This window comes from Crotalus tigris, unplaced genomic scaffold, assembly GCF_016545835.1.
Source record: "Crotalus tigris isolate CLP2741 ecotype Arizona unplaced genomic scaffold, ASM1654583v1 scf7180000018682.9941245338:1185362, whole genome shotgun sequence".
In the NCBI taxonomy this organism is placed as follows: Eukaryota; Metazoa; Chordata; class Lepidosauria; order Squamata; family Viperidae; genus Crotalus; species Crotalus tigris.
This window is the reverse complement of record NW_024097143.1, coordinates 246,502-273,802: the sequence shown is the minus strand read 5'-3', so window position 1 is coordinate 273,802 and position 27,301 is coordinate 246,502. Positions and strand designations below refer to the sequence as shown.

Below are 27,301 nucleotides of genomic sequence, written 5' to 3'. Positions count from 1 at the left end.
TGCTTTCAGCTGCATTCTGTTTCTACATTTGCTTTTCAGCCTTCGCCATGTGTTTGTGGGACTATCGGTAAAAAAGAAAAAAAAGTTCCATGAGACATTCTAACTTCTCGTGAGATCTCGCGAGAAGTTAGAAAATCTCATGGAACTTTTTTTTTTGTCTCACAAACACACAGCGAAGGCTGAGAAGGACAGGAGAAAGGGAATGCAGCTGAAATTCAGGTTAGTAAAAAAAACGCTTGGGGTGGTGAGGGCATTTTGGTGGGGGTGGGAGTGGCAACCTTACCCTGTGCGGCTTCAGCAGGTGTTCGCCACCACGGACCCAGGCAATGTGTCATGCAGCTCCAGTGGAATCTCCACTGAAGACTGCATGAGGCTTCCTGCTATCCCCAAGGCCGCCGCCAATCAGCTGGAGCTGTGCACTTTGATCCTGGGTTCTCAGTAGAACCCAGGCAATGTGCAGTTCCAGCTGATTGCCACAAGCCTGTGTGGCGCTGCCACCACTTCACCTCATCCACTTTTACACTTTTTTTTACTTTTTTTTTTTTGCATTTTTTTACAGTGCTATTCAACCCATCCTACCTGTATCACCAGCCAGGTGCTCATGTACCACTGATGGTATGCATACCATGGGTTGAAAAGCCCTGCCATAAAGGATTCCCTTAGTACACAGTATTGCATAAAAGTAAAACCTCGAGTATTAAAATAACTTTAAATTACAAAATTCCTATATAATTCATTGAGTTTGACTTTGAATGAAACAACTTATTCTAATGTTTCTGATTAATTGTCTGAGAACTGAATTTGAGGCATAAATAATTGGGAATGAAACACTTAAAAGAAACTTGTGGTGTAATAAATTCAATAAATGTTTAGCTGGTCAAAGATTATTTATTACTACAAGAGAATAATACAGCTTCCCAGTGAAAATCAGCTGGTCTTCTTTCTGTCCATGTAAAAAATGTTCTATCTCATTTAAACCACCATAAGTTGGGAGTAGTGCCTTCATGTTAGCATTTTTTTCAAATTAACAATTGAAATTGTACACATTATCTATAAGGATTTTTTAATGGCTTCTTGCTACCTCAGTTGCATTTATTAGGTCTAAATCAAGGCTGACATAAAAGAAAGTGAGACTTCCTTGTAGATTCTAGTTCCAAGGTAGCTTATTTTATATTTCTAAAGATTCTGTCCTCCTCTCAATAGAGTGCCAAGATCAGAAGCCCTCCTAGGTTTTCATCACCAGATGTGCCTTCATGTTTAGATCAGGGCTAAGAATAATGATATAGCATTTTGGGACAAAGATGCAGCCCAGTAAGCCCATACTAGAGGCTAGAATGGAAAAGATCTGCACAGCTACCATGTATTTCCCTTTGGTGCTCAAGTAAGTGGGGACAAAGGAGACCCAAACACTGCAGAAAATCAACATGCTGAAGGTGATCAGCTTGGCTTCATTGAAGGTCCCTGGCACCTTTCGGGCAAGGAAAGCTGCAATAAAGCAAATGGCAGCCAGAAAGCCCAAATAGCCAAGGGCAGAATAGAACATGGTGACTGAACCTACATTGCATTGCAGCAGGATCTGTCCTGGTTGGGAATGTAGATCAGAATCTGGAAATGGGGGAGAGTTTCCCAGCCATATAAAGCAGATGCCTACCTGAACCCCAGAGCAAAACAAGACAATGGAGTTGGCCAGAGTTTTCCCCAGCCATTTCTTCATTCTACTGCCTGGCTTTGTGGCTAGAAAAGCCACAACCACCACAATGGTCTTAGCTAGCAAGCAAGATATGGCAATTGAGAAAACTATACTGAAGGAGATTTGTTGAAGAAGGCAGGTCACTTTCTTGGGGCGGCCAATGAATAGAAGGGTGGTCAAGAAGGAAAGCATGAGGGCAATCAAAAGAATGTAGGTGAGGTCCCGATTATTGGCTTTGACTATGGGTGTTTCTCGGTATTGAATGAAGATTCCCAGAACAAAGGCTGTAGTCACAGATAAAGCAATGGCAAGGAGAGCCAGCATGAGACCCAATATTTCTTTATAGGACAGGAAAGTTGTAACTTTGGGGACACATTTATCTCGCTTGTTATTGGAATGCTGATTATCTGGACACTTTTCACAATGAACCACATCTGAAAAACATAAGCAACTAATGAAGCTAGTAGCACATATCTCCTTATGACCGAGCAACCACAATGTTGTAGTGTGATATAGCTAGAACATTAATTATTTATTTTAATTGTCTCATTGCCTGCACTCATTTTCCCATTCAGGTATGCCAAAACCCCTCTCCAACACAAAAGTCTGTTTCTGAGGCATTTTGTGGGAGAGGAAACTGGCAAGATAGTAGCAATTTAGGTCCTTCAGAACATGGAAGTCTTTGACAAGCTTAGATGAAAAGCATATGAGACCTCATGTATTTGTGTAGTGCTCCTTCTTTGTTTCTGAGCCACCTACCTTCCTTTGTGGAGATTGTTCCTTCCAAACAGGGAGAACAGTCATAACAGCAAACTGGTGCTCCCTCTCTCAGCAGTTTATTGTACCCTGGGAGACAACTTGGAGTACACCTAGAAATTGGCACCTGTATAAATAAAGAATATCCTGGTTAACCAATTTTAGGAGTTTATTATATATCACATTTGGAAACTGCCCAAAACTAGCACCCAAAATGTCTGTGTTCCAGTTAAATGAATGGAAATCCATTACCAGTGCTAAACCATAGATTTCCTAGATGGGACACAAACATTATACATATTCACAAAACCCAATATACTCAGTTAGAAAGTCATTTGAACTAAAAGTAATCAAATCTAAGGAAGGCTTTAATAGAGTGAATGAATGAGCACTGAAGAGCTTGTACTAAACTTGGTTCTTGGCAGAAATAGTCTTTCAGGATCTTCCAAGAATTTTAATTTTTCTTAACTTAAAATGGTACTTTATCTAAACTTATCAAATGCTGTAATTTTATATGCCAATGATGCCCTCCTGATTATATTTTGAAAATATAGTGGGTTTTTTTTTCAAAAAATAATTTTCTTCTTTTTCTAAAGAATACCCAGAAGTAGTCCTATTTTAGCAGGATGTGACTCCAAAATTAACTCCAAAACATTCATGTAAAGTAGGCATCTTTAGCTTTCTGTTCTAAGAAGATGTGGTTTGGACATCAAGTCCCATCAGCTGCAGCTTTAATGGCCAATGGCCAACTCTCTCTGCCTACTTCTGCCTGCTTCTATTTCTTCCTCCTTCAAAGGGATTTGCTCAATGTCTTATTTCCCTAAAGGCTGAAAGATACTTTACAGAACAATTTTGGCACTCCTCAATCAACAGTAGTTGTTTGGAAGGTCCAGGAGAAATAGGAGTGTTTCTTTTACCCTATCCCTTTCCAAGCATCAGAGTGGCAAGGCTTGTAAGCTTTTAGGTAAAGTACCACCAAAATGGTGATGATAATGAGTTATAGATCTCCATCCCTGGTGAGTTATATCATGATCTCTCAGTGCCTGGAGTTTGTGGGGATCTTGATGGGGAACAATAGACTTCAAATCAATCCTGAATGGTTGAATAGCTTTGAGTTCTAGTACATTTATAGACCCAGAGATTTACCATTTCTGGGCTAGGTTTGGGCTGTACCATTCTAAACAGACCTGGTATACAATTTGGAGGTCTTTCTGGATGCTCAACTCCTGCTCAGAAAGGAAATAGCCATTGTGGCTAGGAGTGTCTTTGCACAGTTTAGTTTGTGTGCCAATTCCACCCATTCCTGGATCAGGAAGGCCATATGCTTAACCATATCTGCCCTAGTCACTTTCCAAATGGACTATTCTAATGAGCTGTACATGAGGCTGCTCTTGAACATTATGTGGAAGTTTCATCTGGTACAAAATGCAGCAGGACAGGAAATTTGAAAACTATGCATCCTATCCATGATTTCATTGAGCAGCATTGGCTGCCAGTTTGGTTCCAGGTCTAATTCAATGTGCTGTCTATGACTTTAAATCCATACATGGCATGAAGCCAGGTTATCTGAGACCATACCTCCATACAGTTACATATACCTGCCCACTGGAACATCAATCTACCTGAGGTGGGATTAACCACAACCCTGCCAGCCTTATGGAAGGCCCTCAAATGTGCCTGCCTTCATGCTTTTGGATCCCAAGGAAGTGTGAAACCTGTTAAATGGTAATACTATATATAGTTATATTTCACTCTTCTCTTTTTATTTATGCTGGCTGAGGAATTCTGGGAGTTGAAGTCCACAAATCTTAAAGTTGCCAAGGTCAGAGACCCTTGCTCTAAACAATCAGTCAAATCCACCTGGTTAAATGTCGTTGGCCATATGATGGCATTGTGATCAATGGAGAGCTTGACTTCCAAAGATGCATCTCTTTCTGTATTTCCAATCTTCACTCCAGCAGAGGACTTGTTAGGAAATACTGCCCAGTTCATAATATCAAATTCAGCAATAGGAATTCCATTTTCATCCAAATAAACACCATCCACAGAAAGATTGTAAAGCTGGAAATTTCTGAGAATAGGATGAAGCTAAAGCACACACACACACACACACACACACACACACACACACACATTAAAAATCAGGAGAATTTTTGCGATAAAGCAAAGAAATATTGGAGTAGGATTCATACTTTAATGCAGAAAATTCTTAAGTAAAGATAAAGATGAAACCAGAAACTCTAATTGTGGGCATAATGGAAAAAGACTTAGAAAAAAACATTTGGGACTTTGATCCTATATATGTCAATGGCAGCAAGACTATTGTATGCACAAAAATGGAGGGACATTTTGATTCCCACTATGGATGAAAGGCTACAGAAGCCAATGGAGTTGACAGAGATGGCTAAATTGACTATTTTGATTAAAGAAAAGAACATAAATACTTTTGTTTCCACATGGAGACTGCTTTTGAATTTTGTGCATGAGGTGGAAAAAATGAAACTTTGATCTTGGAATGTACTGATCAGATTGATTTGTTGTTATAGAAATAGCTAGTTTATACTACTTTGGAAAAGTAAAAAATGGAGGTTCGAAGTTAATGTTTTATTCTACTGCAACAGAGGAAGTCTGCTTTTTCCCCTTCTCCCCCTCACTTCCTTTTCCCCTTTTCTTCCCCACTGAGTCCTACTATATGTTTTTGTATTTTTATATTTTATTTTATAATCCAATAAAATGTTATAAACCTGAAAAAATCAGGAGAATTACCCCTTACGTTTCCTGTTCCCACCTGAAACAATTAAAAGCTGTGCCTGCAAATATTGGATGGCAGAATGAAGTTAAGTATATGCTCTCCCTCCCTCCCTCCCTCCTTCCCTCCCTCCCTCCCCCTCTTTCATTCTTTCTCATGCTCCTTGGTTCATAACTCAGGCCTGCTACTTCTAAGATCCTAGAGGTAAAAGAGGATAATTCTGTCAGACCTCTCTGTATCTACTATTCTGCTGTGATTGCAGCATACTTTTCCCACTGACGGGAAAGATAGTAGAAATGGAGAATTTGCTTCCATTCTGACACATTGGGTATTCAGGAGCACAACAGGGGCTTTTCGTTGGAAGAATGTAAAAACAATGGCAATGCAGGTAGGCTATTTCATGCCTGTGATTCCCCCCCCCCCCATCTCCTGGGTTCTGAAGCTTCAATTCCTCATTGCTTTATGAAAGCAACTGATGATGCTGGGAAATAGAAGGGGTGGAGTTGTATTGATGGAGTTCCACATTATAGGTTAATTTTGTAATGGAGGGAAAGAAATCAGGGAAGAGTCTTGGGACTCAGTCTTTCATGGTGAGAGTGAAGGGGCAAATGCAGAAGAAAATGGTGGTAGGTGCCAGTTATGATTTGGAATCCACAATCAGATGCAGGTGAACTGACCTCTCTGTCCTCTAAAGAGGCTCAGATGGGACATAGATTTTACTCGTTGTGGTGACAGAAGCACAAATGGAAATAAACTCTCTGGTTTACAAACTCAATGTGTGATGAACAAGAGAGAGGTTGGAGATGGCATTATGGACAAAGGGTTCAATAAGCACTATTCAGCAACAGCGTCTCCTTCATATTCTCTTTCTCTAAGCCTCCAGCATGGTGAAAACTAACACTAGAAACTGGGCAACTGCTTTTGGGCATACCCACCCATTTGTAGCCTTCCCTATTCCAATAGATAAGGGGTTTTATCAGAGGAACTTCAAAGGGAAAAGCTCACCTGCCACGGCTGTACTTTCAGAGATGTCTGATGGTTTCCAACCCTCATTCTTCTCCTGATCATTTGGGAGGAAGAAGCAACGCTGAGGATATGAGAGATAACATGAATTGCAGTGGAAATGCTAGAGCCATCCTGAGTCAGGATATTTGCAACCATATCCTGGGATAGGATTTTCCATTTCTCTCTTTCAATGAACCTTACCCAAAACTTTTTAGATAACACAGGGCTTGGATAGGAGACCCAAAATGATGAAATTACAAACTGTTTTATAGGAAGAAAAGATGTTTTTAAATCATAATTTTGTGTTCTCCTTTTTCCCTGGGATAAGAAAGATAATAGAAGATGTTTATGCTGCAAGTTAATGAATTCATAAAAATATCTCACGCTTCTGTCACTCAAAACGGTGGCAATCCACACTTTCCTCCCAAACCCTTTTTGATTCTGCTCAAATTTTGATATTGCTGAGGTTAGGATTATCGCAGATTTTAAATCCAAATGACATACAATAACTTTTACTTCCTTAGGGATAAAATGAAGAAGTTTCCTCATTTGTTCCTCTTCATCATTCTGTGGGATGTTTTCTGAGAAAGCAACACAAACCCCTTTCTTTATGACTGCAGTCACAAAGGAATTTCTGAACTTTTCCCCGTTTTCATTGTCTGGGACAAAGAGGCCAATCCACGTCCATCGGAAACACAGGAGCAACTTGACAATTGCCAAGTGTGGAGGTTCTTGTTTTGGACTCAACCGGTAGAAAAAAGGGAAATGATGTTTCTGCTCAGGAATGTGGCTGATGACTCCATAGTTGATCTAGGAAGTAACAGAAAAAGGGTTGATTATCTTTCTCTTACAGACAAAAAGGACTGTCGATATCTGAGGACCCTTTCCCCTAAGCAGGAAAATTCTTTCTCTCTGCCCTCGATTTTCAACCATGACATGTGCTCTTTCTGCTTTAAGAACTTTTCTCTGTTAATAATCTTAATCTCTTATCTGATTCCCCTCCATGTTGAAGGAAGGGGAAATGTAACATTTTTAAACCCTCTTAAGTTTATACTTTGATTGGGTGGAGAGAACAGACAAGATATTATGGTAACATCTGTCCAGCTAGTCATTTCCCCCGTTTCTTTCTGTCAGCTGCACTTTATGCTTGCTTGTGCTTTGCTGCTATGCAGTGACAGACTGCCATGAACTGGGGGAGGGGGACTGAAGGGGGGAATACTTTGGAAAATGAAAGTAAGTGCTGTATCTCCTGGAGACAATGCCTTAAGGTCACCCAGTTGGAAGAAGGAGATACCACATATGAAACTGTACTTGGACTGACCGTTATTAAAACATCTTGCCTGAATCCAATTGGTTACACTGCACTGGGCAATGAGAGACCGTTAAGGGAAGGAATTTGGAGCACAATTTTCAGTTCTGGCTTTCCAATGTTGCAATACATTTGATTTCTAATAAAGCTATACCTTTCCCATCAAACAGACAGACAAGGATCATTTTTATCTATAGCTTCAAGTTGTGGGCAGTCTGACACTCCCCTTTTCAACCATTACACTCTTTGAGTTTCTTTAAATCTGGATGGATTTTGACAAATAATTATTTTGTATTGGAAGGAAGACTGCAGTGAGTGGAAGACTGGAAGAAGAGACAGGAGAAAGATTAACAAGTGGGGTAGGTATTTCATTCAGAGGGTGGGTTCCAGGCTTAGTTTGAATGCAATTCAATAGCAAAAAATGAGAAATTTTCAAAATCCAGACTAGCTTTCAAAAGCAATGCTGTAAACCGATACCACAAGGAATATAGAATTATTTGAATAAATAATGGGGAAATTCTTATTATAGGGTTCTTTTTATCCTGACTTCATTTATTTTTTAATATGTATCATAGCCACCTTTTAGATTATCCACAGAACATACCCAGGGAAACTAGCTTGAACTTCCATTCATACCTGTGGGATTTTGTAAATGCCCAGCATAGTTGAAACATGATTAAAGAGCATAGAATCAGTCCCTTCAAGCACAGCCAAAATATGTTTTTGCCTTCCACATCTGTAATTTGGGATAGTCTCATTCCCTGTAGAAAGAAAATCCAGCATGGACTCATATGTCATTCTTCCATTGAAAAAGTTATCATAGATGTTGTAGCCCAGAGTGATATTCGGTAACAGCCTTGGATTCCGATTGATCTCACGAATGGCAAAGAAGAAGGGCAGGACGTGCCACCAGGTCCGATGCTCACTGCAAGTTATGAGATATTAATATGCCTTCACTCTCAGTTTGGATTTTTATCTTAGTTTCTAAATTGTTTTTCTCATGTAGGCGATTTTTTCTACATTCAAAAATGTCTTCAATGTTCCCCCTCATTTAAGGAGGGTGGCTGATTTTGCTCTATAACAATAGCACTTAGGCTTATAAACTGCTTCATAGTGCTTTATAGCCCTCTCTAATCAGTTTACAGAATCAGCATATCACCCCTCAATAACCTGGATCCTCATTTTACTGACCTCAGAAGGATGGAAAACTGAGTCAACCTTGAGCCAGTGGGACTTGAACTGCCAAACTGCCAGCAGCCAGCAGAAGTAGCCTGCAATATTGCATTCTAACCACTGGGCCACTATAGCTGTATACCCTAAACTACAATGTTCCTGAATGGACTGCACCAAGTTTCCTTTTTAATAAATGTGTATCTAATTTCCATATTGGAAAAACTAAAAAATATATATATCATTTTGAAGAAGGGCAATCTGTGTGGTTTTGAAGAGTCAACAATGAGTCGATGGCCTTTAATAACATTATTATCATCATCAATAGTTAAGGTTATCTAGTAATTCCTGTGCCCTATCTGAGGCAGCTAAAAGTTTCTAAGACTAGAAAGGGATTCAGTTTGGCATACTAAAGAGCTTTTTCTTTGCTGAGGGTCTGGATGGGGGTTAACAGACTCAGGCTCAATCCTGACAAGACCGAGTGGCTTTGGATGTTGCCTCCCAAGGATCATGTCGACTGTCCAGTGTTGACTCTTGCGGGGGAAAATATACCCCCTTCAGAGCGGGTTCGCAACTTGGGTGTCCTCCTTGATCCACAGCTGAATGTGGAACATCAATTGACGGCTGTGGCTGGGAGGACCTTTGCACAAGTTCGCCTGTTGCACCAGTTGCGACCCTACCTGGATCGGGAGGCTCTCCTTACAGTCACTCACGCCCTTGTCACCTCACGTTTGGACTACTGCAATGCGCTCTACATGGGGCTACCCTTGAAAAGTATTCGGAGACTACAGTTGGTCCAGAATGCAGCCGCGCGAGTGATAGTGGGTGCTCCTCGATACACCCACATTACACCTATCCTCCGTGAACTGCACTGGTTGCCTATTGGTCTCCGGGTCCAATTCAAGGTGTTGGTCATTACCTTTAAAGCCCTATATGGCTCAGGGCCAGGCTATTTGCGAGACCGCCTACTACCTCATAGTTCCCTATGTCCGGTTAGATCCACAGGCTGGGCCTCCTTCGGGCCCCGTCGGCCAAGCAGTGCCATTTGGCGGGGCCGCGGAGGAGGGCCTTCTCTGTGATGGCGCCCACGCTTTGGAATCAGCTCCCCCCGGAGATTAGGACCGCTCCCACCCTATTGGTCTTCCGTAAGCTACTTAAGACCTGGCTTTTCCGGCAGGCCTGGGGTTTATAAAACCTTACCCCTGGATGATTGTTTTTGTATTGTTGTTTGTTATGTTTTATGTGTTTTTTATTGTTAGCCGCCCAGAGTCCTTCGGGAGTGGGGCGGCTTATAAATTTTAAAAATAATAATAATAATAATATTCTTGATGTAAGAAAAGGGAAAAACATTATCCAGAATAAAAAGGTAAAGGTAAAGGTTTCTCCTGTCTGGTTATGACCAACTCTAGGACGTGGTGCTCATCTCCATTTCCTAGCCAAGGGAGTCAGCATTGTCCAAAGACACTTCTGTGATCATGTGGCCAGCATGACTATACACTAAGGTGCATGGAATACTGTTACCATCCCAATGAAGTGATACCTATTTATGTACTTGCGTTTGCATGTTTTCGAACTGCTAGGTTGGCAGACCTGGGGTAGGAATGGGTGCTCACCCCATCATATGGCGCTTGGGTCTCGAACTGCCAATCTTCTGATCAACAAGTCCAGTGTCTTAACCACCACACCCCTACTATCCAGAATAAATCTTTGTGATTTGTATTGTATTTGTATTTTGTATTGTATTTAATTTTATTTATATGCCGCCCAAATTCCCAAAGGGAATTTGAAACCCTGCAACATTATTGCCCTTTATTCCTCATTTCGTAGAAGGATTCAAATGTGTTTCATCTCTCTAAAGCTTCATATATTCTCTGTATGCTGATCACTTCGACATTTTCTGATGCTTATATTATAGTAACATAATGTTTCTAACTTTTGTGTACCAGTCAGCAGAATTAAAAAGGAACTCTCTAAGAATCAGTTACTTAGACAAATCCTGGATTTATATACTTGCACTGTGTTGTTAGCTATTATGTCTGGCCATCCATTTAGTCAATTAGCATTGCACTTTTTACTGTTAAATATTCCTTTGGCATTGAGTAATATTTACTTTTTCATTTTATCTTCTTTTCAAATTGTAAATATTAAAGAATACTATCCTATATTATTTTGTTACTTTAGAACAGTAGATGGCTATTTGTGTTTCTATCACTATTAATATATTTGTAGGATATAAGTAATCTTAATCACTTAGTTTTGCACTGCTTTTGTAATTCTGGGATAATATTTGTTTCAATTATTTAGTAAATTTTCTTCATACTCTGTGAGAATCACTATGAGATGATGTCATTTTATTTTTAATATTAATTAAATTACCGGTAGCTGGTTTGCTTTTTAGCTGATCAGTGATTGAAGTTACTAGCTGATTGACAATTGATATTAAATACATAGATAATATTATAAAAGCAGGATTGCACAGCTCTAAATTTTCCTTGTCAAATCAGGAATACATTTCTACCCTAAGGAATATAAAAAGACTGCTTAGCAAAATTCACCTTTTCTTAGGAACAATTGAAATGGCTTTTTCTGTAATTTGAATTTTTTTTCAAGGTGATGGAACTTTCATAGCATCAGAACATGGAACATTTATGGCCACCCTCCCTCTCAAATTCTAATTTTTAAAGCATGCATGATGTGAATAGAGTGGGGAAAGCCTTTTTCTTAAAACAGATAAGGAGGAAAACTGTGACATGATGAATAATAACAAAGAATCAGGACATGGGAATCTTTCTCTGCTAAAAAAAAAAAAAGACAGTAGAAAGGACAAAATTAAACACCAGAGTTAAATACCTTGAATATCTGTGGAAGGGAGTCTGGATGAAAATATATGGTGCATAATTTCTAGCAGATGTAGATACTATTCCATTTATCAGGAAATCTCCTGGTTTGTAGAAATTGAAAACAAAGTTCTCTTTTAACATACCAAATGGACAATTCATCAACAATTTTGCACAAGGAAAATGAGACACAAGGAGAAGCAGCAGTAGCACCATTTTAGACATCATGATGGAGATCTGTTCTCTTAGACAGGTGCCACTTTCTTTGTTCTCAGAGTTGCCTTCTGGAGAAGCAAAATTCTCTCACCAAAGAGCATAGCCACACTGTCAAAGGAGATTAAATGCAGTCTGGCACATTAAAGGTACAGCATTAAATTTCAGTCTTACATAATCTGGCCTATAGGATTCTGATTGTATGATCACCACAGAGCTGGAGGTATTTTGAAACTTTGGTTAACACGAAGTGTTGTGGACTAATGTATTTATCATGTTTGCTTGGTTGGGAAAGTATAAGCATTCTTTGCCATGATTACAAAGATGACGGGAGAGGGAGGTGGAGGGACATCCCATGGGCTTCTTTGGAAATAAAATAAATCAACCATAATTTTGATAATTATAGCAGGAAAGAGAATCTCAGTGGAGATGTTTCATCTCTACAAGTACAACTGGAGAAAGAAAGTTTTGTGACCAGAGTCATAATTCCAGTTAAAGTGATTAATACTTCCATCAAGGGATCAATTCCAGAAAATTTATCTTTTACTAACCAAATGTATTTTTGAGGTACTAAAAGTGATAATAAGTTGAGACAACTGATTAGGTTTTATCCTGGCCAGTGGGATGTTTTGAATTTTTTCCCACTTTGTCTGCAGACACTGACTTATGTTCAGGTCAGATACCCCAAAACAATGACATTCATATGATGAGGTATTTTTTGGAGTATAAGTGGCAATTGTTAAAAGTTCTTCTCACTTTTTTTGTTTCCTTTTTTGAGTTTTGTATTTTAACTGTTTGAATAAAAAAATTGACAGCAAAAAACAAACAAACCTTCTTCTAACTTCTGCAGAATAAAAGACCAGTCATCCTCACGGCTACAGTCAGCATGGATCTGCCCCATTTCCAGAAATGTTGATATGTAGCACAAAGTCTCTCCCTAGGGAATTTTTTTTGACTGAGTGGGCAAATTGAAAGCTTGTGAAGGCCATTACAAAATGGCTCTTTTGGAGGACCTGGGTAGCCCAAAATGTGGCCTTATCTCCAGGAATACTAATACTACATTGTCTTACTGTGACAGAATCATGCCTTGATAATATTAATTTCAGTCTCATCTCATAAATATTTTTGATGTACATTACAGGCAAATAAATTGTGTCTTTTTTAACATTTCACGGGTAAACATGAATCACTTTGAAAACTGTGAGACTTCCATATATCTGTCTAGGACAGTGGTTCTCAACCTGTGGGTTGGGACCCCATTTGGGGTCGAACGACCATTTCACGGGGGTCGCCAAACAATGCAGTCCGCCACCCCCCCCCCTTTTCCTTAGCTGTGCTCCTCCCTTTTATTCTATTGGCTTTTGAAAGCCAATAGAATAGACTCTCTTGAATAGAGTCTAATTCTATTGGCTTTCAAAAGCCAATAGGAATTGTCCAGGCTGTCTCTGCCCTACTGAGCCCGCCAAAAGTCCCAGTCTGCAAACGGTGCTGCACCAGTTGAGTAGTCCTCGACTTACGACCAGTTGAGTAGTCCTCGACTTACGACCGGTTGGGGGTCGCGGCATTAAAAAGGTTGAGAACCACTGGTCTAAGACATACTTTATTTTGGGTGTCTACACTGTGAAGATACGTTTGTTGCACCTTAAAATTACAATGTCCCCCTCAGCTATGAAATTCTCTGAATAACTTTCATCCCTCCTGGTTTTTTGAAAATTAAAAAGTGAACTCTCATCTCTAATTGTGAATTTTTGACAGTTTTTCCTAATATGCTTAGAAACATTATATACACCTAATAAAGTGGAAGTGTTGGTAAGTTGCTGAATGAATAGGCCAGTGACCAAATTCATTCCTCCCCTTCCCTTCCATTTGAACTCTCTCTATTGTTGTTGCCAACATTTCACAGACCTAGCTGCATGCTTTTGTCTTCATGGTTTATTCCTCAATTGGGTCTTCTCTATCTTTCATCCCAGTCTTTTCCCTCTCTTCAGCCAATTCACTAAATTCTTTCTCCATTGCTCAATATAGGTGATATCAACCCAGTCTGCCTTTCCTAAGTTGTCAACTGTTGCTGTGATATCCTTTAGATAAACTTTATGCCTTCTTGCTTGCAGCTCCTGCTCATGAATGTTCTTTCTGACCAGATTGGTTGTTCCTTTCTTCTTTTCCTTTGTTCTTCTTTTCTATTGCCACATCCAATTTTTTTCATCCCTCCCACATTAGCTCCTTTCTTAATTTTGTACAGGTATAGTATAGGGGGTACCTTGCTCAACAGTAGAAACTGTGAGGGGGAACTCGAAGTCCTAGTGGACAATCACTTAAATATGAGCCAGCAGTGTGTTACAGCTGCCAAAAAAGTCAACACAGTGCTGGGCTGCATTAACAGAGGGATAGAATCAAGATCACATGAAGTATTAATACCACTTTACAATGCCTTGGTAAAGCCACATTTGAAATACTGCATCCAGTTTTGGTCACCATGATGTGGAAAAGATATTGAGACTCTAGAAAAAGTACAGAGAAGAAGCAACAAAGATGATTAGGGGACTGGAGGAACAGTTGCTGGAATTGGGTATGTCTAGTTTAATGAAGAGAAGGATTAGGGGGGACATGATAGCGGTGTTCCAATATCTCAGGGGCTGCCACAAAGAAGAGGGAGTCAAGCTTTTTTCCAAAGCGGCTGAAGGCAGGACAAGAAGCAATGGATGGAAATTAATCAAAGAGAGAAGCAACCTAGAATTAAGAAGAAACTTCCTGACAGTTAGAACAATTAACCAGTGGAACAACCTGCCTCCAGACGCGGTGAATACTCCAACACTGGAAGTTTTTAAGAAGAGACTGGACAGCCATTTGTCTGAAATGATATAGGGTTTCCTGCCGGAGCAAGGGGTTGAATTAGATGAGCTCCAAGGTCCCTTCCAACTTTATTATTATTATTATTATTATTATTATTATTATTATTATTATTATTATTGTTGTTGTTGTTGTTGTTGTTGTTGTTGTTGTTGTTGTTGTTATTAGCATTGTTTGTACTTTAGGGCTGAAGATAATGATACACAATGTGGACTTTGGAAGTCTTACAAGCAAGAAATCCATTTTTTATATCTTCCTGAATTCTATTCATCAGATTCCCTCCCTCTCTCAGTTTTATAGAATTTTAATTTTTGCATCTTTGATTGGGGAAGTCACAAACTTTCATTTTTCCTGCCATTGCATGCTGATATTCAACAGCCTTGTGTTATACTTAAGAAAACTAAACAATATGCAAACAGCCAAAGAAATAGCTTTATTCCACCCCACTTGTCTTGGGATAAAAAAAGACAACTTCTTAAATTCATGTGAGATCCTCTGGAACAAATATATTAGGAAAATGCAAGCAATCTGATATCAAGGCCTATTCCTTCAACCTGTATATCCAATGTAAACAGCTTCCAGATATCACAGGATTCAGTCCTTAGGAATTCAAGAAGATTCTTATTGCATTCCAGATGCTGAGATCTCATTGCTAACTGAAATCAGCTGGCAGTTTATTGAATGTATACAAAAGAAAAGACACATGACCAACCTGCTATTCCCACGTCCTGCTATACTGCCTCACCATGTCAATCAAGGGCTCTCGACACCCCAATGAAAGGAACTTTTAAAGGCAAAATTCTGAGAAAAAAACATTTTCCCCACTGCAAGGATGGATCAGATTTCAATTACCTTGTGGAATATTTTGTGATCTAAAAATAGGGAGCACCAAGGAGAGTTTTTGCCACTTTAGTGAAAAGGATACCATTTCCCTCTGTATCTGGATTTTCATACAGTTCATTTAAGTTTTCTTTGAATAACACAACTGTTCTAACACTTGTAATTAATGTACTTAGAATTTTTTTGAGACATACATGAGTGGGAATAAGACACCCAAACTTGTGCTATAATAAATTGAATAAACATTTACCTGGTCAAAGATTATTTATTCTTTATCAGAACTTCCCTTTGAAAATAAGTTGGTTCCTTTTTTGTCCCTATAGAAAAAGCAAGTCTTCCCTCAAGTTCACCCTCATTTAAATCTTCATACGTTAGGGGTAGTGTCTTCATCTCAGCATTTTTTTAATTTACAAATTGAATTAAAATTGAAATTGTGAATGTGAATTGTGACTATGAACAGTGAAATCCATAGAAAACTTATATTTCCTCCAGGCTACATTTCAATTCCTTGGGAGAAGAATTAGGCCTGCATGCTGCTTGGAAGACTAAACAAGAAAATTGCACACTTCAGATACACTACAATAAGCCACAAGTTCTTCCATCTACCCTGTCCATGCAATATTACAAATGTATACATCCACTCACTCCACAAACAGAGCATCACAACACCTCAGATGTTCATGGATCTTTTCATAGATAACCTGCAACTGGGAAGGATTTCTCCTTCTTTGGCCTCTCCAATGCAGAAAAAAAATATTTCCCACACTGTATGCAAAGGTAGGAGTTCTGTGCAGTGTGAACTTGCCAAAACTCCTATTTGTAGTACTGTTGAGAAACACACTTCTCATACACTCTGTTGTGTCTCCCTGCAGTGTGCATTTTATGATATTCCAAACAAGGGAAGTGGCAAACACAACACTTTCATACACACTGGAACACATACTTAATGTTCTGCTCTTTTGTGTGGGCATCCCAATTGTCAGCAAAATATTTCTTACACACTCAGTTACACACTTCTTCTCTTCACAAGACATGGCTGTTGACAAACACATTTTCCACTTAGAACATTTTTGTGGTCAAGCCAGTTGGATTTCCCTATAAACTAAACAGAATGCAGGAAATATTGTTCCAGCATTCATGGCCTCTCAAAGGTCATAAATATTTATTAGAACACACACACAAAAAAAACCAATTTTATTTCTAAACTATTTTAGTTTATATTACCAGTAATTATTTAAATAAAAATAAATACCAAAATTAAGAATCCTCATAGTTTTTCACTCTTAAGTGCTGCTTGGTATTCATATGAGGTTTTAGGATAATGATGTAGCATTTGGGGACAAAGATGCAGGCTAGTAAGCCCAGGCTTGAGGACAATATGGAAAAGATCTGCACAGCCACCATATATTTCCCTTTGGTGCTAAGATAGGTGGGGACAAAGGAGATCCAAACACTGCAGAAAATCAATATGCTGAAGGTGATCCACTTCGCTTCAATGAAGGTCCCTGGCAGCTTTCTAGCCAGAAAAGCTACCAAAAAGCAGATGGCAGCCAGAAAGCCCAGGTAGCTCAACGTAATGTAGAACATGGTGACTGAACCTTCATTACATTGATGCAGGATGTATCCTGATTGGGAATATAGGTCAGAATCTGGGAAAGGAGGAGAGATTCCCAGTCAGACACCAATATGAATACCAGTGTATGATAAGACAATGGAGTTGGGCAGACTTTTCCCCAGCCATTTCCTCATCCTGCTGGCTGGCTTTGTGGCCAGAAATGCTACAACCACCATGACAATCTTTGCCAGCAAAGAAGACACTGCCAATGAAAAGATAACACTGAAGGCAGTTTGTCGAAGGAGACAGGTCACTTTCTTGGGGTGACCAGTGAATAGAAGGGAGATCAAGAAGGACAGAAGAAGAGAGACCAGGAGAATATATGTGATGTCACGGTTGTTGGCTCTGACTATGGGAGTTTCTCGGTTTTTAATAAAGATTCCAAAGGCAGTGGTTAGAGACAAAAAAGAGGCAATCAGAGCCAGGCTGAAACCTATTGCTTCTTGATAAGACAGGAAACTGAAAACTTTAGGAACACATTGATCTTGATTCTTATTGGAATGCTGCTCATCTAGATACTTTTCGCAGTGGGTTTCATCTGAAAAATATAAGCAACTGCTTTTGTAGTGGATTCAGTGGTATTTAATACATAATAACTTATTTAACAAAAGTGGGCAGTGGAGCATAGATAGAATATTATTTTTTTGTCCTAGGCAGTGGTGGGTTTCAGCCAGTTCACACCACTTTGGCAGAACCAGTAGCTAATTTTTTGCTGCTCAGGCCCAGAACGGACTTCCAGAAGCAGCATCCACACAGAGAACTGGTCATTCACATATTTGAATCCCATCACTGGTCCTAGGTTCCCTCTTTGTCATTCTACCAGTACTGTGCCTAAAAGATTTTTAGGGTTTAACCTATCCCTGCAATATATTCCATGTTAATAAATGTAATTTGTATTATGCTTATAGAATGTGCTTCAATAATCACTAGAAAGACCAGATTCCTGGTCTCAGAAACATCGATATGCATCCACAATTATGCCGAAAATGCAACATTTTGAGGAAGAAATAGATTGATAGGTCACAAGTTAAGTCTCTTAGCAAGTGACAGCATTTAACAAATGTAATTCGGTTTGGGAGCTAAGCAGGATCAGGTCTGTTTATATTTGTATGAGATTCCTTCTTTGCTATTCAGCCACCCACCTTCTTGTCTGGAAATTGTTCCTTCAGTGCATGGGGAGCAGTCATAGCAGCAAATTAGTACTCCCTCTCTCATCACCTTGCTGTGTCCTGGGAGACAACTTTCAGTACACCTAGAAAAAGGTACCTTCTAAACATAAAATTGGGTAGATATACAAATAAGGTATTATTTCTGAAAAAAAAAGTGATTCAGAAGATGCTTGAAAACTCAAATACATTCTTTTAACAACTCTTTCAAAATATAATGAAAATAATTATTTCAAAAAATATTTTTTTCTCAAAACACCCAATTTCAGCATGATTTTGTCTCAGAATTTGCGCAAAGTTAAGAGGGAACTCAGAATATGCGCTTAGGGTTCTATATCTCAATAGCTTCACCGTGAATGGCCAATGATAAACGGGCTGGATGTAGTCCAAAGCAGGAGTTGCGAAAGATTGCTTGGTCCTATCTCAGCAATTGCTAGGACAACATCCCTTGTATCTTGTTGAGTCCTCTGCCTTCTCCCAACATTTGATAGACACCATAGATAAATTTATGTGCAGTATATTCTTATTCCTTAAAACAGCTAGTTTCCTTTCTGGGTATAAACAATAGTGGACTAATCACTTGATTTTCATCCTGTTCTAGAATAATGTTGACTTCTACACATTGAGCAATAGAGATTTTTGTGAGTCCAAGAAGAAATTGGAGAGTCTATTTCAACCTAATCATTTTCTAGCACAGACCCTCCATTAGAATGGCAAGGCTGGTAAGCTACAATTTCAATGTGTAGGAGCAAATATACAACAAAAATGACAACAATAATATCTTGGAGAGCCAGATAGGTATATTGGTTAAGGTACTGGTCTGGCAACTATGAGATTTGTGAGTTCTAATCCTACTTTGGGAATGAAAGTTGACTGGATTACTTCAGGCCATTCACTCTCTCTCAGCCCCACCCACCACACTGTTGTAAGTAAAATAGGAGGAGGAAGGAATATTAAGTATGTTCACTGTCCTGAGATGATGATGATGATGATGATGATGATGATGATGATGATGATGATGATGATGATGATAATAATAATAATAATAATAATAATAATAATAAGAAGAAGAAGAAGAAGAAGAAGAAGAAGAAGAAGAAGAAGAAGAAGAAGAAGAAGAAGAAGAAGAAGAAGAAGAAGAAGAAGAAGAAGAAGAAGAAGAAGAAGTTGAAAGGGACCTTGGAGGTCATCTAGTCCGACCCCCTGCGCAGTCAGGAAACCCTATACCATTTCAGACAAATGGCTGTCCAATCTCTTCTTAAAAACTTCCAGTGTTAGAGCATTCCCCCTTCTGGAGGTAGGTTGTTCCACTGGTTAACTGTTCTAATTGTCAAGAGGTTTTTCCTTAGTTATAAAGTAATAAAGGTGGGATAAAAATCTAATAAAGAAATAAACTCAGCTACCTGGTTAAATGATGTTGGCCACATGATAGTACTCTGATTGATAGAGATTTTGACTTCTGAACAGGACTCTCTTTCTATATTCCTAATTTTCACCCCAATAGTAGACTTGTTAGAAAACAATGCCCAGTTGATGATATCCAAGTCAGAAACAGGATTTCCATCCTCATCCAAATAAACATTATCCACGGAAAGATTGTAAAGCTGGAAGTTTCTTAGAAAAGGATGAAGCTAATATCTATATCTATATCTATATCTGTTCAATGATGCAATCTTCGATCTCCGGGAAGAGTATACTCCAGTTATTTATTGTTAAAACAACATTTAAAACAATAAAACAGTTATATACAAGATTAAAACAACTTAGCTTTCGCTGGTCCTCTGCCAGCGTCCTCAGAGTGGGGCTTAGGGGGTGGGAAGTTCTTTTTATCCCCTTGCTGATCCAATTGCCTACTCATTGCCCTCGTGACAGGGCCACTCTTCCTGATTGCCTGTGATTGCCTTAACTGTTCCGCCCTCTCTTTTTTGCACTCTAACATTGTATTTTTCTGCTCCATCATCCTTGTGCTGTCTCCCCCTCCCTGCGCTGTTATCATTAACACACTCCTCAATCCCTCCTCTCTACCCAATGCAAGGTGCCTCCTCCGATTCGGCAATACATGAGTCCTGTTGGGCTGCTGGTCCGCCTGCCGTTTTTGCATTCCATTGCCAGTTCCTATCTCATCTCCCTCCTCCAACTCCCTAGCCTGCCGATTCATACACCCTTTGTTGTCCATTCCTGTCATCCTTCCCCCCCTTCCTTCAACCCTCCCACCTGTTGATTAACATATTGCTCCTGCCTTTCATCAACCATTCCTATTGATGTTCTCTTCCTCAATGTCTTTTCCTTCCTGATCCGCTGCTCTACCTGCTGTTCCTGTTTACCCTCCTCCCCCACTGTCCATCTTCCCCTCTCCAATGTCCTCCCCATAATCTGCTGACTTGCCTGTTGTTCATCCATTTCTGTCCATCCTCTCTTTTCTAACATTCCTCCTCCTCTGACCTGCTGTCCTACATGCTGTTCCCATATGCCAACATCCATTCTTATTAAACCCTCCTTCTCAAGCTTTCCTCCCCCCCAATCTGCTGTCCTGCCTGCTATTCTTATCTGCCCTTCTCCTTGCCTGTCAGTCCCACCCTCTCCTGTTTCCCCCCCCCTCTCCAATCCACTGCTCTGTTTGCTGTTCCTTCCAGCATTCTTCCTCCCCTTACCTGCTGTCCTACGTACTGTTCCCATCTACCAACCTGCGTTCCTGTTGGACTCTCCTTCCCAAACTTTCCCCCCCAAAACTGCTGTCCTGCCTATTATTCCTGCCTGCCCTTCTCCATTCCTATCAACCACACCCTCTCCTGTTTCCTCCCCCCCCCCCTCTAATCTGCAGCTCTACCTGCTGTTCCTGGCTATTCTCCTCCATTCTTACTCCCTTCTCAAATATCCCTTTATGACAGCAGTTTTGGGGGGGGGGAGTTTGGGAAGGAGAGCCCTTCAAGCACAGCCAACAAATTTTTTTGTCTTCTGCAACTATAATCTGGGACATTCTCTTGTCCCATGGATAGTAAATTCAACATGGCATCATAAGTTATTCTTGCATTGAAAAGGATCTCATAGATGTTGTAACCCAGCGTGATGTTTGGTAACAGATTCTGGTTGATGTCATGAATGGCAAAGAAGAAGGGCAGGACATGAACAAAACTCACAAACTTACTGCAAGATAAGACATATTAATAGGTCTTCACTGTCAGCATGAATTTTTAAATTCAGGTCATAGGTCATAAAAGCATGTCATATTTTGTTTACCTTTTAAGAGAATCTATAAGTCATCAGTTGTATTTCTATCTTTTGCATGTCCTTTGGCTGTTCAGGATGGAAGAAAAGGAAGAACCTTCTTCTAGAATAATGTCCTGGCACTCTGGGCACATTGAAAGTCTAATGGTGTCCTCCTTCATTTCTCCTTTAATAGAGGGATTCAAATAACTCATCTGTCCCAAGACTCACCCAACTGGCTGACTGTGCTGATCTCTCTGATATACTCTTTCTAGTTGTTCTCCTATGATAACATATAAAGTTGCAATGTTTACCAGTAGCTTGTAAATTATGTAAGGAACTCTTTAAGAATTAACTAGCAGTGACACATTTGCACTGCTGCGACATTACCTATTATGCTTAGTAACAATCGTTTGGCATCAAATTTTTCACTATTATGTTTTTATATATTTTTGGCATAAAATATTTCTTCACTTTTCAACAGTGGTTGGGTAATAATCTCATATATCAAAATGTATAATCTCTATATATCTATAGAGATTCTCTGTCATCCAGGTCATGGTAGTCCCATGAACGGATTTCCAGAAAACATTGAAGACTACAGGAACTGTTGGCGCTTCAGTTTGGGATGCAGACAACACAAATTCATCCTCAACAGCCTATGCCTGTCTTCAACAGTGAAGGGACACAGGACAGAAAATGTCCTGCCTCCAAAAAGGCTCAATATACATATGCACTACTCAGGTGACCCTGAGAACACAGATAAACCTCCAAATGGCCTCAACAACTAAAATAATGCAAATGACCAGCTGTCTGCAAGAAATATAAATCCTTCCATTCATCACCATCCAGTCAGAGGTGAAGAAGTTTCTTGGATGAGAAGCCAAATGTCTTCAAAGAAAAATGAGAAAGTCTAATTGCCTCCTGAAAAAGCACCTTTGGGACTATAATCTGTATACTTTTAAATTTCAGATTATCTATTAGTGACAGTGATTATTTTATTTGTAATGATTCTGGGTTCTGTGAGAAAAATATTAATTTGAGTAGTTTTTTATCCACTGTAAAGGATTTTTCTTAATATGGGAGATAATAAATTTTAATATTAGTGAATACTAATCAGTGACTGAAATAAAATATATAGAATAATATTCCAAAAAGTAGGATATCAAAGCACTGAACTGATTCTGTCAAATTGATAACACATTTCTACATCAAGTATATTAAAATGACTGTTGACCAGAAATATGATGCTGGTCTGTAACCGTTATAAAAATTGAAACATGCTTTCTTTGCATCAGTGGAAATGGCTTCTGTATAGGCTGAATTCCCTTCCAAATCTGGGAGAGATACCATAGTGCTAAGATGTAATTCAGTCATCCTTTGATCTGCCCAACTTCATTTTTAAATAAATTAATAATAAATTCAATAAACATTTACTTTAAATAGAAATTAACAAAATCCTGATATTCCTGCCATGGGAAAGAAAATGCTATCTTCTTCTTTTGGGACCCAGATTGGCCCATGAGCTATTTTACAAAATAAATCTACAAGTCAATGGTTGATGACTGTGTAAGAGCTGGAAGTTTGGAGATGAAATATGATAAAAGATGAGAGATGAAAGAGATTGCTATGTATCATAAATATCATTGTAGGGAATGAAAGGATGTAGCAAGAATAAGGTGATTAACTTTTTTAAATGAAAAGGAGGACACAAATAAATTGAAGAAAAAATATCGTAAATAAAAGAAACATTTTATTCATTGCAACAATAATACAGAATACACTATAATATGATAAATGCATAATAAAAAAACATTTGTAACAATAACATTTTATATTGTAATTATGCTTACATGCCGCACCCTTGCCCGCAGCCGCCCTGCCAACACTGCTGCCCTGCCATGTATAGTGGGCCCCGTGACTCCCAAAACACCAACTGTGCCGGCTCCGGCCCTGGGGGGCAGCCAGGCATCAACATACCCTGCCTGCAGCCACCCTGCCAGCACCACCACCCACCCTGCGCAGCCATGTGTAGAGCAGGCCCCGCGGCTCTCACAGCGCAGGGGGCAGCCGGCCACTGCCACCCCTCACACCCCTGCCCGCAGCAGCCCCACCACCCCTGCCTCTTGCACCCACAGCCATTATTGCCCTAGCAGGGCCGAAGATCAAGAAAAAGTTACCGTGGCGTCACCACTCCAGGTATCGTCCAGGTATCTTCGGGACTAACTAGGAGATAGTGTAGTTGGGTGCAAAGTTCCTGCCAATTCGCCTTTGCTGCAGACAATTTATATGTGCAAAGTTTGCCAGCAGGGTGTTTTGGCACGCTCAGCAGCAATTCCTATTGGCTTTCAAAAGCCAACAGGGGGAGTAGCACAGCTCATGCAAAAGTTGAAAAAAAACATCAAAAAAGGTGCTGGAATGCCGTTCTGAGTGTTCTATGAGAAAAAAAAGCCCTGCAGATTAGTCTTCAAATATTGAAAAGGAAGACATGTAGGAGGACACTTTTTGAGAGAGGACAAAACTCACAAAAGGAGGACTGTCCTCCCTAAAGGAGGCCGGTTGGTCACCTTAAGCAAGAAGGACCTCCTTTGTTTGCCTTCAGCTAAAAGGGTATTTGATGTCTCTGCCTGGCATTACCCAGAGTTGTGTTGTAAAGAATGTCCATTTACTCAACTAATTTTTGTGAGATTGCTGACCAAGACTCTCAGGGCCTAAGGCCAACTTTCACAGAACTGTTAAAACAAATTTTCAAAGGGTTAAGACAATGTATGATAAGCATTAGGTAGAACAAATATTTTCTTTAAAGCACATGGGGGGGGGGAAGGTGACGCTGGCCTTGTATTAGGAAGTTGGGAGTTATGCTCAAAAGAAGATTATCAATTAAGCAGAATTCAGTGCACATCAGTAAATTACCTTACAAAACTATTGGTGGGAGGCATGATGAAACTATATGGCTGAACTACAGTACTAGATGTAGATATCATTCCACTAATCAGAAAGTCTCCTGGATTGTAATAATTTAACATGTATTTTTCCTCTTCTAACACATTCAATTGACATTTGACCATCAACGCTGCACAGAGAAAACAGGACACCAAGAGAAGCAACATTTTCCATACCATGAGGGAGATCCGCTATAGCTCTGAGAGAGAAGAAACTCTCAAAGATGAGATATATCCTGGCAGCAAATATGTAAGGAGCATAATATAAAATATGCTAGTATAGCTCCTGCCTGCATCAATCCCATCTGATGGTCTCTGCAAGACTTGAGTTATTTTCAGGGGTTGTATATGAAAAGTCACCAAATGTTTTTCAAATTCTATTAATGGGGAGTTATTAACTATTCTCACTTATATTTCAGAGGGGACCTGGAGACAAGGGAATTCTGGAGGTTTTGCTGGAAATAGATTAAATCACCATCATTTTGTTAATGATAAAGGGAGAATGAGTGGATTCTGCATGAGAAACCTTTATGACCCATGGGTATAATTCCAATTTAAGTGTTTATATGTTCCCTCAAGGGACCAGTTCTGGAAAGTGTGACTAACTCTTACTCACCAAAGTAATTCTTGAAATACTAAATGTTGTAATATGGGGTTGGCTCTCAGTTTATATTCTGGTAGCAAGCCACTAGAATATAAACTGAGAGCAAACACCACTCCTTAGTGTCACTGAAGATGTTGCCTAGTTTGGGTAATGAAACATCTGCAAGAAAACAGCCAGGCTCAGAGAGCACCAAGGACCCTTCGTTCAATTCTTTATTACTGAGTTTTTGTGGGAGTGTGTGTGTAAAAATTAATTAGGCAGAGGGTCAGAGTTATTGGAATATACCAATTCCTGCCACACCACTGTCAGGGGTTTCTCTTCAAAATGTGTTGCAATATGTCAATGAAGACTCAATCATCCAGGCCAATGGATGTCTAAAGGTTGAATCATGGCAACTGGACCAATCTTTGTTCGACATATTGCAATGCGTTTTGGGGAGCAGCCCCTGAAGGGACTCCAAGGTCCCTCTCATAGTTACTGTTTTTGAGCCAAGTCTCACCTAATCTATACTTATATCTTTGATTTTTCTTGCCTAAATGTAAAACTTTGTGTAAGGACCCACCTCACTTTACATCTTAAGAAGACAGAACTCTTGGAATGTCTCTTCCAACAGGCATTTTTATTAAGAGAAAATGATTGCAGGCATGCTAGACAGGATCTGGGGAATTCTCTCCCATCCTTCACAGTTCTTCTGGGCAACAATCACTCATCCTCTCTTTTTCCCAGATCCCAGGCATTGCATTGTTTCACCCTTTTCCCTTATTGCCGGCAAAAGGGAGACTTCAGAGAGAGTAGATGAAAGGCGATGGCCATATTGTTATGGTCAGTCCTCTTGATGAGAATCAACATCCAGTCACTTTGTAGTTTAAGGAAGGAAGTGAGAGTCATAAACCCCCCTTGCTTATTCTCCTCCCCTTTTGTAGTATGACAGAATCCAGAGAGAGTAAGAAATGGGTTTTTATCAGAGTAGGTAGCTAGAAATGAAATATAATTGGAATCTGACACTTTGCTTTTCTCCACATTAAAACTCATTTTTTTGGATAGGGTCAGGATTTTCTAGCTTACCAAGCAGTAGATTGTGGTCTACTTTGTTGAATACCTTACTGAAAACTAAGTTTATATACATTGAAGCATGAAGGCATTGCTTTCTGGTGGCAAAATCAATTTTCTTGAATAGCCCCAGTAAGAGATCAGGTTATTTGACAAAATTGATGCTGCCACCAGTAGAGGTCAGGCTTCCTCCTTCTGTGTTGATGATGTAGAAGTTAAGAGTTGCTTCAGAGAGCCTATCATTGTACCATCAACTTCTATTTTTATTATTTGTATTCTTATATTTACTTGTTTTTATGGAACTTTGCATTGTGGGTGTTTTCTTGGTTTTTATATTTTGTGTAAAGTCAGAGTCAGAGTCTTTGGGTTGTACTGGGATAGAAATGTGAAAAATATACAAATTAATAGTAAACAAATTATCTTTAACTAACAAAAACATAATAAAACTTTGTATTTAGGCAGGAAAACACGTCAAATATAAACAGAAAATGGGAGACCTAAGGCTCAACAACAATATATATGAAAAGTAGCTAAGGATTTTAGCAGATATTCCAAGTAATATGATTCACTGGTATTAAATGACAGCAGCAAAGGAAAATGTAATTTGGGGTTACATCTACAGGAAGATACGCATAGTAAGAACTAATAGAGGTAGTCCTCAAATTGCCAACACAATGGAGCACAAAATTTATGTTGGTAAGTGAGACATTTGTTAAATGAGTTTTGCCCCATTTTATGACCCTTCTTACCACAGTTGTTAAGTAAATCAGTGCAGTTCTTAAATTAGTAACAAGGTTGGCAAGGCTGGAATCTGGCTTGCCCATTGACTTTGCTTGTCAGAAGGTCACAAAAAGTGATCACATGACCCCAGGAAACTGCAACTGTTATAAATATGAACTAGTTGTCAAGTATCCGAATTTTGATCACTGACCATGGGGATGCTACAAAGGTCATAAATGTGAAAAAACAGTCATAAATCACTTTTTTCAGTGCCTGTAAGGACCTACTTTAACTAAGCCACCTAACAAAAAGAACTCTTGAAACAGACATTGTCTCAAAAGGAACTTTTATTAGGGGCTAATGATAGCAGGGAAATCAAGGCAAGATTTGGGGAAAATCCCACGCAGGCAGTATAGTTAAAGCACCATCAATCCTCCTCCCATCAGAGTCCCAGTGTCCATTTGAATTCCAGCCAATCCACAGGTGGTACGGTGTTTTGGTAACTGGCTCTGTTGGCATGCATCTCAAGGTCTCTCTCCCTTTCGTGTCCTTCAAGCTCCAATTGCCAACGTCTCTCAGAT

The 27,301-nt window shown here is 39.5% G+C and overlaps 1 protein-coding gene across 1 annotated transcript; it reads right to left on the bottom strand.

The window, feature by feature from the left end:
• Positions 1-1,225: 1,225 nt before the first annotated feature.
• LOC120313417 (vomeronasal type-2 receptor 26-like) lies at positions 1,226-24,472 on the bottom strand. The gene is made up of 6 exons (XM_039355330.1): positions 24,318-24,472; positions 8,146-8,434; positions 6,585-7,010; positions 4,307-4,507; positions 2,450-2,573; positions 1,226-2,124 (listed from the first exon to the last, which is right to left on the bottom strand). Exons 1-6 carry the CDS (start codon positions 24,470-24,472, stop codon positions 1,226-1,228), a joined length of 2,094 nt encoding a protein of 697 aa, XP_039211264.1.
• Between the last annotated feature and the right edge of the window lie 2,829 nt (positions 24,473-27,301).